This window comes from Syngnathus acus, chromosome 10, assembly GCF_901709675.1.
Source record: "Syngnathus acus chromosome 10, fSynAcu1.2, whole genome shotgun sequence".
Taxonomy (NCBI): Eukaryota; Metazoa; Chordata; class Actinopteri; order Syngnathiformes; family Syngnathidae; genus Syngnathus; species Syngnathus acus.
Genome location: NC_051095.1, coordinates 4,977,090 through 4,989,838, shown reverse-complemented (window position 1 = coordinate 4,989,838; position 12,749 = coordinate 4,977,090). Strand labels below are relative to the sequence as shown.

At 42.3% G+C, this 12,749-nt stretch overlaps 1 protein-coding gene across 13 annotated transcripts in view; it reads right to left on the bottom strand.

Annotated features, from left to right (window-relative positions):
* Window positions 1-12,749, bottom strand: part of LOC119128482 (adhesion G protein-coupled receptor L3-like) — a 90,639-nt gene that overhangs the window by 37,342 nt on the left and 40,548 nt on the right. For 7 of the 13 annotated variants that reach the window (XM_037260924.1, XM_037260925.1, XM_037260918.1 and 4 more), the window contains exons 6-8: window positions 8,432-8,541; window positions 5,349-5,363; window positions 3,168-3,977 (exon numbers count right to left, since the gene is read on the bottom strand). In XM_037260924.1, coding sequence (XP_037116819.1) covers window positions 3,168-3,977; window positions 5,349-5,363; window positions 8,432-8,541 — 935 coding nt within the window. The remainder of the gene's footprint in view (window positions 1-3,167; window positions 3,978-5,348; window positions 5,364-8,431; window positions 8,542-12,749) is intronic. The other 6 variants (XM_037260929.1, XM_037260930.1, XM_037260920.1 and 3 more) reach the window with 1 other exon arrangement.

Sequence of the window (12,749 nt, the reverse complement as noted above, 5' to 3'; positions counted from 1 at the left end):
TTGATAAGCCCAACACTATACTTCGCCGGGTTACATTCCAGAACCTCCCGTGATAAACGGGGACCTGCTGCATTATATCTGCAGGCGAGATCAGTCATGTCACGTCATGGCCCGTGGATCCCTGAACCGAGTCGGTTCCCAATTAGATTGCCCTGACACCAAGCCCATGAATTATTGTTATTATTTCTTTGTGTTGTCATCCATCAGTTGCTATGGAAGCGGTGGCTCAATTATGCAGCCAGACAACCAGTAATGCTCTGATATCATCTAACATGATGAGAACCATAATAGAGGGGAGCCGTGCATTGTTTGCCAATTAATTTCTCATTGCCAAGCTCTCGTCCCGGGACTTGAGAGGGCATTTAATGGAGGTCAGGCGGCGAGGGGGAGACGTAGGAGAATGAGAAACAAGATAGCGAACCATTTTCTGATAAGACCGTTGTTAAAATGTACATTTTGGTAACTATGCAGATCGAAGGGGGAATTCAAGTTGTTTACAAATGTGGCGTTTGTAGGATGATTTCAAATCGTGGCGAGGTGCATTTATTAGCGCCGACTGCAGTGAGTTGAGCATCTGTTAATGTGCAGATGAGCGAGTAGCCTACATTGCTAAGCCTCAGCATCAAACGAGAGGCCTCCATTGGCTTAAGTGATTTAAACTAGCTCTGTCTTGATGCTGTACGGTCAAGGGAAGGGGAAAAAAAACGGCACGTGGGTGGGCGTGAGGACGTTCTTGAGGGTCTGCAATGACGGCACACACCAGACAACATCAGAGCACTTGAGTCGCGTGCCGATTATCTCCCAAACGCACTCTTGCCAAGCCTGGTGTTTTTATCGCTTAGACGCTCTTAATCAGTTTAGTGGGCGGCCGAGCCAAAACATGGAGTGTTTCGGGCACGCGTTCCCCTCCAAGAGCCTGCGGGGCGCGGCGTCTGGCGTGAGGTTGCTGCCAGATGGCAACATGTGGCAAACGTACAAAAAAGGCCAGACAGTAAATGGATCTTTGACACGGACTGTGCGCAAACATCTTGGACCCACGCACTGGGTCGCACATTGCCCAAACAATTTTGGGATTCGTTCAAAAATACCAATAGAAAATTGCAAAAATACATCTTGCGCAATAGAAGTGAGAAGACTAGAAACGATTTAGCGTAAAAAATATATATACATATATGAAATATGTGACAGTCCCTTACTGAATTGACTAGCAACTAAATCAATATGAAATTGAATCAAATCATAATCTGAAATGGAAGTGAATCACAGTTTGCATGAAATGCCTGCAAAAATTTAATTCCATGCTCGTTTACATATATGTCATGAGACCAATGCAACCAACCTCTGGCTTGTTTCTCACGCTAACCGCCATCTTGGGAAATACAAGACGTAATCTCCAAAATTGAGAAAGTTGCAGAAATGCAGCGTTGTATAATGAAATGTTGCCTTTTTTTTGCCTCTCATGAATCCCAGCAGATTAAAAAGCATACATTTATAGTGTGCTAAATAACTGGCTGCCGTAAAAATATTACACTGAACCAATAAAAGTCAGTAAAAAGCTATAATATGTGAAAGACGAGGACAGAGGGAAACAATAAAATAAGAAAATAAATAAAAGGTTTTTGTTACTGCTCTTTAACGACTCTGCTGAAGTAACTTCATAAGGCATTTTCTTGCCCTTGCAGATTTGCAACATACTAATACGGTTTCTTCATGCACGTGGACCCTCTGAACTAAAAATTCAGATTCAATCGTTCCCGCAATCCCAACACAGAGCGGTTCGTCCCGAGTTACCGGGTAGATCCCAGGCTTTAAATGTGCTATGATGAATAAATTAATTCATTATATTAATAAATAAATAAATAAATAATTTCCCCCCTTTAAATGAATTGATTATTTAATTAATTAATTGTCATATCTAAAGGTTAGGGAGAATCTTTCCTTGAATAGTACCAGTCCAGTCTACGGAGACAGAGGTGGATTCAGTTTGAGGTTAAACTCGGGGTTAGGATTTTTGTTTGGTCTTAAAATCAGGTTTGGGTTTGGTTAGACTATAGGTTTGGATGACAGTTAGGGTAAAGTTCAGGTCTTGGGGATGACAACCAAGTAGCTAAAGTTGTGAACACATCCTCGAACCAGTGCAAGGTGCGTCAGAAAATCAACACCTCCCTCAAATCGATGCCAAATACAACAAAAATGTCTCGCTGATTACGTTTTTGTTCTCTGCAAGAAAATGTGACGTTTACATGCATGGTCAGGAAGATGATCCAACAGCTGCTTTATTACACTGGAGGGCTTTTTTCATGTACTCTGCCTTTTTTTTTTTTGTGAGCCCCGCATTTCAATTTGTGCTCCATCTGTCCACGAGCACTGACGTTTTACTACCGCTATTCATGCCTCTTGTCTGGAGGGCGGCCGATTTTGCACAGCAACTCGTATCCAATAAAAAGGAGAAACACACAAGCTCCCTCTTATTAAGCACAACAAATTATATTATGGCTTGGATGTGTGTCGGCCAAAGCAAACGCGGTTAGCGCGGTCACGGAATATATGAATTGATTACCGCAGCGGGACGCCATACATCTGGGGGAGGAAGAAAATATTTCGGATGGAGCTCCAAATCAGCAGGTAGCGACTTCACACCCAGGAGTGGAGAATATTTAAAAAAAAGACCTACTGTTCTGTTTACGAGCCATTCCTTCAAGATGGTGTTTTTTGTGCATGGCTATGCCAACGTGCCAATTACATCATTGGAATACTAACAATGACATCCGTGCAGGGTGTCCGAAATATGGGATGTGGTTTCTGTGTGCAAAAACAACAATTATAATCCACTCAAGTTCATCTTTTCTTCAGTCAGTCAGTCTACAGAAGAGGTTCGGGATTAGGGTTTAGGTACTTAAAGTGAGTCCAAAGCCCTGATGAAAAATGGAAGGGTTGGGTCAAGAAGGGCATTTGGCATAAAAACTGCCAAACAGAAAGTTGCAACAACAAAATCCTTTTTTGTTAGCATCATGGCAGTACTGTTCACAAAGATGCTGAACTTGAATCTTAACCCTGTGGCAAACCAAAACGGCAGCACTAACTGAAGTGTTCCTGCAAATAAAGTCAAGTGTGGAGAGTCGCTCCTCAAGCTTTTCAGTGTGACAAAATATGAAAAGTCAACTTACCAAGTCGGTTGTCCAGCATGCCGAAGTCTAGAGAGTACTTGACCACGTGATAATTGTTCCAAACGTAAAGCAGATTGTCTCTGGGATTATAATCCACGGCAGCGATGTACTGATACGAGTTGGGAAACGGAATATCGAGGAAGCCGTCTTTGCTCAGCTCCGTGCTGTAGATGTAGTCGATCTTGTTCCCCGTGGCTTCGTTATCGTCGTCCTCGTACACCGACTTGACCACGTAGAGGACTCCGCAGATCATGAAGGCGTTGGACGCCGAGCGCTTATCGTACGCCGTGTCCCACGTGCCCTCGACGCGCAACGTGTACGGGTTGAGCTGGCTGATGACCATGCGGCCGTTGTTCTGCTCGGTGGCATAGATCACCCACAAGCCGTTCTCGTCCACCGCCAGGTCGATGTCGGATTTCCCGCCCCAGCGGTACGGCGAGGTGTCGTGATAGTTGGCGTTGATGATGATGGTCTCGCCGCTCTTGATACGAGTCCGCAGGTCGAACTTGACGATGTTGCGCGTGCGCTCCTTATTGAAGAAAAGCGCGCCGTCGTACACCACGAAGCCCGTGCCGTCCACGCGATGCGGGAGCTTATAGGTCGTCGTCGGCCTGCCGGCGACAAAGTCCTCCTTGGAGGAGTATTCGGTCAACGTGTCCGTGCGGTAGGGCGTCCAGGGCATGTAGTAGATCTTATCCGAGGCTAGGAGGGGGTCCTTGCACCACGCTCCAGACTGGTGGTCCGATTCGAAGAGGTGCTCGCTCTGGTATACCCTACGCAGAAGCCCTGGGCACAGGAATACTGAGGAGCCAAAAATGGGGAAAAACAAGTACAGAGTTACATTGGCAGGTAACGGTCAAGCATTTGCCCAACCATCCGTCCGTTTTTTATGATTCCACAACTTTTTGGCTCCAGGTGAGAGTCGCCTCTTATAATGACACCAGTTAAACTATCATGTGCACTGATGGACGACTGGATCTGGGTTCCAACTGAATCGTCATCTCGTTTGCTAAAGCTAATGAAGATCCAAGTGTTCAATCAACATTTTGATGGCTTTCCCAAATTCCAAACCATATTTACCGTATTTTCCGGACTATAAGGCGCACCTAAACACCTAAAATTTTCTCAATAGCCGACAGTGCGCCTTATAGTCCGGTGCGCCTTATATATGGACCAAATTCCTAAATTTAAACTGGCTCGAAGCATTGTGTCATGAAATCAATCATAAGTGGCCCGCTGAAGACTATGAATCATGAATCAAAAAGACTATGGATCATTATTTTGTGATTATAAAGTAATTTGTTGTGTCTGAAGTTGTAATAAAAAAGATAAAATGGAGAATGATTTGATTTGGATTAAAAATCTGACATGATGCATTAATGGTGCGCCTTATAGTCCGGTGCGCCTTAGAGTCCGGAAAATACGGTACTCAAATTAGATTTGGTAAAACACAGGGAGTCTGTTATTTTCAGGCACGATTGACTGTCGAAAACAAATATGCTGGAGGAGCTTTACTGAGGCTACATAGATTTCTGACAGGGCTCTAGCCACAGCGTAGCAACATGCTAGGCTAATTTGCCATTTCCAACTCGTCCTACAGATTTGGTCCGAACCAGAAGCTAACATTTGCGACTGCTTCGAACATGAGTCGATGGCCCTTTAAGACACACACTGCAAAAGAAATGTGGAAGCATAGCACGCAATGATGCCATTCATTGGACTCTTGTTTACCCGCGCTGCACTTCTTTCAAGCCGTTTCTGCTGATAAGGTATGAATATGGCGACTATGATCTGTCTCCTCTATTGATTAGCCGGTCCCTGAAGGTTATAGCCATCATCATGTTAGGGCTATAATCAAAAAATGCTGACAGTTTATTGGACAAGCTATTGATCACCCTTATATAGCTATAGCTTTAATAGTATGCAGCTGATAAGGCTGAGCTTGGATAAACTGAAGAGGGATTCGCCCAATGAATGGAATTTTCTTAATAAATACAAAAATGACAGAGTATGAAAGCCCAAATATGCAATTAATTCAATAAGAAAATTAAAAAATAAATAAATTAATAGAATATAATATAATGCGGGTGAAATCCAATGTCATCAAATCACAAAATTCACCCAGAAGTGAAGAGGTAGAAAAAAAAGAAAAAAAAAAGACAATTGTTAGCATTTAGTTACCTTTTTGCTCCACTTCTTCATGTCGGCATTAAAGGGGAGAGAAAGAGAGAAGACAGGGACAAAGATTAATGAAGTGATCATCAACAGTCATCCAAAAAAAAAGCACTTTGTTACAGCGGAACAAACGAGCAAAAAAAAAAAAAAAAAGGAAGTCATTTCACGCCATTTGCGCACATTTTCAAAGCCACAAGTTGCATTTCAAACTAATGAAAAAGCGGGGCTTTAAATAACTGGGGAAAATGTTACGAGAGACACTTTTTTGAAGGAAAAATTACAGTAATATCTTAAAATGAAAACTTTTTCTACAAAATGTATTCTTGTGACTCATTAAAAGCAATATCGACATATTGTGTAATCTCAATCCCGAGGTGGATGTCCTTGGAAATCTTCATGGCTCAAGTACCTGTTGTGATTTTCCCCATTCAGCTCCTTATTCCAGAACAGCAAATCGTGCAAATAGAAAGAAACGATTGAACACTTGAACAATCAAATTCTGAGGTGGTCAAATTAATTAAGTGCATCTGAAAATTTCACACGGAAATGTTCAGTATCTACTTCCTTCCCGAGATACAACGGGCTCGAGAGCACCAACCCCGTCGCGTTCGCAGTACAGATTTCAGGGTGAATAATTAACGCTAGCCAATTTCGCACCCATGACGGCGAAGACGTCAGCGCGGCATCATTAGCGGCTAATAGAGATTCATGGCGGGAACGGCGGCCATATTTCTTTTCTTCCAAGCGAGGAGTGGCGAAGGCCTTAACGCCGTCCCATCAGCTTTTTAATTAATGACGCAGATTACGGGGCTTTGAATAGCATGCGCCTTAGGATGAGGACGATGCCATCCATGCTAGTTTCTCATCTCCATCTCGGCGACCGTTTTATTCTTTCAGCCCCCCCCTCGTCTGATTTTTTTGTGCATTGGCCGAGTATTTTCTCGACGGCTCCACTCCGCTGCTTTTATAACCTTGACAATGCAGAATGCCGCTCTGACGATTTGGCGGTGGCCCAGCTACGGAGCCCATGCTGAGCCCGACGACGGCGGGAAGCAGAACCAAGGACAGTCCAAATTAAAAAAGCATTTGTGCGTGGAGTAATGGGAACCGGAGCAAAAAACGTACTGTAACTGCATTCCAAATACATCAATAAGGCTTCAGTGGAGGAATGCAAATTGCTTTGGCATCATAATATGGGATATATTTAAACTACTAAAATAGACAAGCATTGAAAACATTTTTTACCGACAAAAAAACTGTACTCTCGGGCTGGGCACAAATCGGTGGTATCCTGAATGGATATGCAGTGAAAACAAATGCCGTTACTTTGCTGTTGGCTTCTGACGCCATCCTAACACAGAGGATGTTTGCAAACTTGGACGTTGTACCAAAGAGGCACACCCTTATAGGTTAGCTTAGCGCAAGCTAGAACGGATCGATTTTAAACTTTACCAAAAGCTAAAAAACACTCTGGATTCTGCTGTTGGTCAGTGTGCGATGAGGAATCCTGGAGGTTAAAGTTATTTTAAACCCAAAAGCAAAACCTTTTCGTAGATTGACGTGTACAGTTTTGGTAAATTTCGAGGTTTGGTAAAACGCTTTGGAAAACACATGGCGTACAAAGCGCTATATAAGTGCACTCCATTTAACATTCCATTTTTTGGCAAAAGTACAATTAATCCGAGTTCATTTGAGAACTGCCGCTTAAACAATGTGAATGCAGATTTTAGGTCCGAGCTGTACTCTGCCCGTGAAACAAAAAAAGCAACTCGAGCTGAAGCAGAGAAAAGATTCTTCACACTGAATGAAAAGGCGCGTTTACGATGTTTGTCTTCCAAACACAAGAAAGGGGTTACAAATAAGCAAGGAGAAAGACCACCTGTGTCCCCCTCCTGTGTCACGTACGATTCCGCATTTGGCAAAGGTGTGACTACCGAATCATCAGCTGAGCAAATCCCGTCGCGTTAGAGCCCCGGCTGCATTGCAAGCGATCTCCATGTGCGGGGAAATCAATTTTGTGCTTTCACCTGCCAGCACAGAAGGCTAGCAAATGGTAGCAGGTGCCGTCTCGCCCGTGCCAACCCACTACGCTCTTCTTATTGCACTGGAGAGCTACTAGGTGGTTAGTATTATTATTATATTTTATTATTATTATTATTATCAAAATGGATTAAAAACTCATTAGTTGGAAATAATGAAGTCAGGGGAAAAAAAATAGAAAAGTTGATTGTGATTTAACGTCAGACTCCTGATTTCAGGTTTTGTCAGACAAGAACAGGATGGACACGGAAACAAGGCCGAACGCAACTGAATTGGACAACTGTGAATTAATTATAGGCGTGTCTGTGAAAATAGGGGCGGAGCTTTCTCTCATCCAATAGTTATGGCGATGCTCTATTGCGTATGGCGATTTGTCGTAACATGAACGAGGCAGCTTAGAAATCCACAGCGGAGCAAGGTTGCGAAAGGCCGACATTTTCCATCCGTAGCGTGTTAGCAGATTTGAAGGCCCACTGAGGAGATGTTAGAACTTCATTATGGCTGAGCGAGAACACTGAGGGGGTCACTCGCAGAAGCGTTGACCTCTTCCAGGGCTCGGCCTTGGGGAGGAGTAGCTTCGGCGAACGTTAAGCTTTTTAATAAGGCTGGAGGAGAATAGACGGGGGAAGTCAATGTGAGAGGGGCGGACAGGTGCCGTCCGTCGGACATGTTTACGAGGCTTCGTAAAGGGTGGTCACATCACTTTAGTCGGAAGGGAGTCTTACTAATCTGGAAAGTGCACTAGGGAGGCAATACGCAACCGACACGGGTTCAAAACAAAAGCACAAAACTCCGTTGGTAAATCAAAACGGAGCAGATCATTTTTCTTTGTTCAGAACCGTCGCTGAGATGAAAACAAGGTACATGTATATTTCTGACCTCCAGTGGATATAAAAATTAGCAAATGTTTCTGATAACAGCAAGGGAAGAAGCAAAACTGAAGAGAATATCTGTGGGTAACCATTTCCGCTTCCATGGTGATAACGTACGACACGATTGCAAGCTCATTAAAACTTCCCGTTGTGCAGAGGAAATGAGAGAATACATACTGTATGGCACACATTCATATTGGACTTCCAGATATTTATAAGTTCCCGGGCAGGGGTCTGGAAATACGTCTGGTCCGGCCACCACGGCGCACTGTGTCCGGTTATTGCATCTGAAACACAAAACAATAAGCACCAGATAAAGTCATATGATTCCAATGTTCGTCGCATCGCAATCGAGCCTGGATAAAAAAAAAAAAAAAAAAGAAATGCTAGATGCCTGTTAATCTGTCGGGTATTCTTGATAGAGTCTCAAATCCGATTTTCTCATTGGCGTGACAACGGAAGCATCGAAATCCAAATCGATTTTCTGTTTCACAAAATAACGATTTGTACAATTGAAAGATTGTCATCTTTTGCAGGTTCACAATAATTCCTCCTCCTAACCAGAACCGAGCTCATTTCTGTTTGTATCAATCCTCCGAGATGGGCCTCTTTCAAATCTATACTCGTTTGCAGCTCGTGATTATCTCGCAACATACAGAACGGTATTTATTTCCCTTCCGAGTGACGGCCGCTTGCGAAGGTCAAGGCGGGTCTGACACAATGATTCATAGCGCACAATTAAAGGATTCTCTACACCTTAATTAACATTGATTGGCTGCCCGCTAATCAATCGAACCGATGAGAGACGTGCAAAAGAAAAGGAGGTGGGGTAAACCCATCTAATTTCAAGCCAGTAATGAGATATGGTCGGTCAAGTGTCTCAGTTTATGGGTCCGTGAAGCGAAGCTAGAGTCGCCCCCACCCCGCCCCTCGGCCTCGCCTCGGTCCATCCTCCTGAGGAGTTCATTCCCGAGCAGTAAATGCCCGTCAAGTAAACATGGGCTCAAGCTCATTGTGAGTGAGAGACAATTACAGTTAGTGGTGGCCTCACATCCCATTTGGACTGGAGTGGACTCCAGTTAGACCTTTGACAAACAGAAGCCAATGAAAGCCGAGGGCCATCGAGCTCAGACGACGGTGACGGGATGTCATGTCCGTATTTTCTCGTTGTTGCTAAGCTGGGACCAAATGCAATCACAGTTTGTAATAAGTTCCTCTTGAGGGATTAAACAACATGATGTGTATCCGACGGGATGATTGCGCACTTTAATCCAGAAGCCTTCATCTTGACCTACATGCACAATCCCCTTTATCGCCGCCGCCGTAGCGCTTTAGTCGGTACCGACTATGAGATCTGGTCGGAATGGTTTTCTTTTTGGTTGGCTTTGGGCAGCTTTTCTACACCAAAATGTTTTTAAAAAGAAGTCATGACGAACAAACGGTTAGCTCTTTGAACGGGAGACCTAGCCTTAATTGTCTACGTTTTTTTTTGTGTTTTTTTTTCTTTTTTTTAACGAGACACAAATTGGATAGATAGGAATGTTTTTTTTTTTTTTTAATTGTCATAGACCGGAATATTCTTTTTTTTTTTAATTGTCAGCATCGGGTCGCTTTCAAATGAAATGCTCCTCTTATTTATTATGTTATTTGTTTATTTATTATTTATTCATCACTCTTATTTATTCATTGTTTGTGCCTTCTTGTTTTTATTTTTTTGTGTTGTTTACTTGTATGTGTATCGTGTACTATGTCTTGTCACCGTGGGATAGTGGGAACGTAATTTCGATGTCTTTGTGTGTCTTGGCATGTGAAGAACTTGACAATAAAGCAGACTTTGACTTTTGACTTTGACTTTGTGTATCACAACAAATGCTTGACTCTTCTAAACATGGCGTACCTCTAAAAACGAGACCAAAAAAAGTTTTTGTCGTGTTAAATCGACTACAAAGAGTGTCACAAAGGAGAAAACGTACCGCCGCCATTGCTTGACGTCATATGGCGTCAGCTCCGGATTACATGGCCATCTTGAATATCCCCCCAAGGTTTGGCCGCAGTCCATCTCTTTTTCATGTACACACCCAACTAGCTTTCCCAACCGTTCCTATTCTGTCGTCGGGCAGATTAGAGCGGAGGCCGCCAGCTGACAAGCGGCAAGGCAGCACCGAGGAGCAGAGCTGCATGTAAGCACAAACTGTAATCGCTGTAATCGCCCAGTGCAGCTCTCCACCAGTGATTCTCAAACGGCTCGTTGCAGACTCATCATGAGTGGGTCGTGCATCCATTATGAGTGGGACAATTACGAAGAAAATTTACACGGATGGTCCAGACGAATGATTGTAGTCTGCAACGTGACAAAAACATTAAAATTACACCAAAGTTGGGCCTCTTAACAAAACCCTGCAACTAAAACGAAAAGAAAAAATAGTGCACTCCATGACTCAGTCGAAATGACATAATGGCCTTGCTGTGACCATGTCAAAAATTGTTCGCTCTTTCATTTTTTATTTTTGTATGTAAGGAACTCAAACTTATCTCAAGGTTCTTCTTATTAGACTGCTAACATTGTCATTGGCGGGTTACCACGGCAACCCGCGCAGCTAGCAAGTACCCTTGAGCAAAAACTCTTGAACAGTAGCCCCAATTTACAAGCCAGACAATGTTGAAATGAAATTAGTATTAAACATAACTTCCCTTTCTGTATTTAATCGTAAATTATTTTTTTCTGAAATATTTGAGAAATGTTTTTCAGGTGCCCGCCGCGTATTCGTAATCGGATTGGGCTAGGCAGGAAAATGTATGATGTCACTCGCTAACTCGTTCACTACCATTGACGGCTATAGACGTCAACGTTAATTTTGTAACTGGGATACCAGTGAATGAGATGAAGAGCTCATAGAAATTTGTACAAATTTTATAATGGTTTATCACCTTGATTTTTTTCAAATAAAAATAAAAATAAAATTTTTAATAAAAATATAAAAAAATAATACAAAAATAAAAATAAAAAACAATAATAAAAAAATAAATAGCCACCGCGGCTACACGTAAAGCAACAGCCAAACTATATTTACAGCATACAAACAGTTTGATGTTGCTGTCACAGCACGGGTGGTCCCGCCACGTTTGTTTGCCCCTCCGTCAAAAGTGTCGAACTGACGTTTCAAAACGAGTAAACGAAAAGCAGCCTTGCTTGTCTCTTTAGGTTTTCTGTTTGTGTTGTGTCTCCGCTGCGGCGTGCGGATGCTTGTGAGGAATTGTATTTATTTGAAAAGGAGGGAGGGAGGTCGGGCGGAGGGGAAGAAAAGTGACGGACGGGTCAATATCCTCGTCCCTCTGTGGGGAGCCATTACGCTTTTAGTGATGGTCTTCGCCACCCACGGTCTACTTCATTCATTATCTTTCCCAGCTGCAAGCCGCTGCATCCATCTTCTCTCATTCCACCTGTCTCCTGGCGCACCGCACACACACAGACACACAACTTAGCGTTACAAGTACAACTCTTGCGCTACTCTCTGACAGCAAGGCTTTAAAAGGTTCGCATCAATTACGGAGATGTTTCTCCAAAAGTTTTACATCGGGGCCAGTTTTTATACTACATACAAAAATGAGGAAAGATCAGCTAAAAATATTTGAGAACATCCAAAACACAGACATGCTGACATCATCACTGCAGTACAAATATAATAGAAACAATAACGATGTCAGTTTCTTACATGCAATGCTATAAAAAATGCACACGAAGTCAGCCATTTTGGTTTAAAGCAACCATTTTTAGAATAAGCAGCGTGCCGCAAAATCCGACTCGTCTTATAGATTTGCTTTATTTTGTTTGTTTGTATTTTTTTTTTTTGGACCGTAGACAAGCCTAATCCTTCTCAACCACTGGTGCAGATTAGTGGCTTTCATAAGATGTTTGCATCCTGCTCTCTAATTTTGTGCGTCGGGAGATAAGCTTGCAGAATTGGAACACGGGCCTCTGGAGGGACTTTGAAATAGGCACAAGTTAATATACTGTAGCATGATATCCATCCACGAAATATAAAACAACACAACTAAAAATGGCGCGTGAGCACTTGATGCGCAACGTATGTCGCTATTAACATGCTATCGTTTGGTATCGCTATCAATGGGCCTCAAATATTTATTTTTATTTGTAAGATGCTTTTCTTAGTTGTATTGTAGAAGTTCATGGCATTATTATAGTTTGGAAAAGTATAAAAATATTGGTTAAAACTACAGACAGAGAAACTGCTAAATGATTAGAAAACAATTCAAGCAAATAATGTTAGACTAGAATAAAAAATATGATAAATAGAAAATTATAAAATGAAATATACTAGTTAGGTAATATGTAAATTGTGAAAAAAATTATACAATTATTAATTATTATATTATATTATATACAAAATACACTCGTCAGAAATATTGACGTATTAATAAAAAATATATGAGACAAAAAAAATATACTAATACCAAAAAGAAACCTCTACGTTTC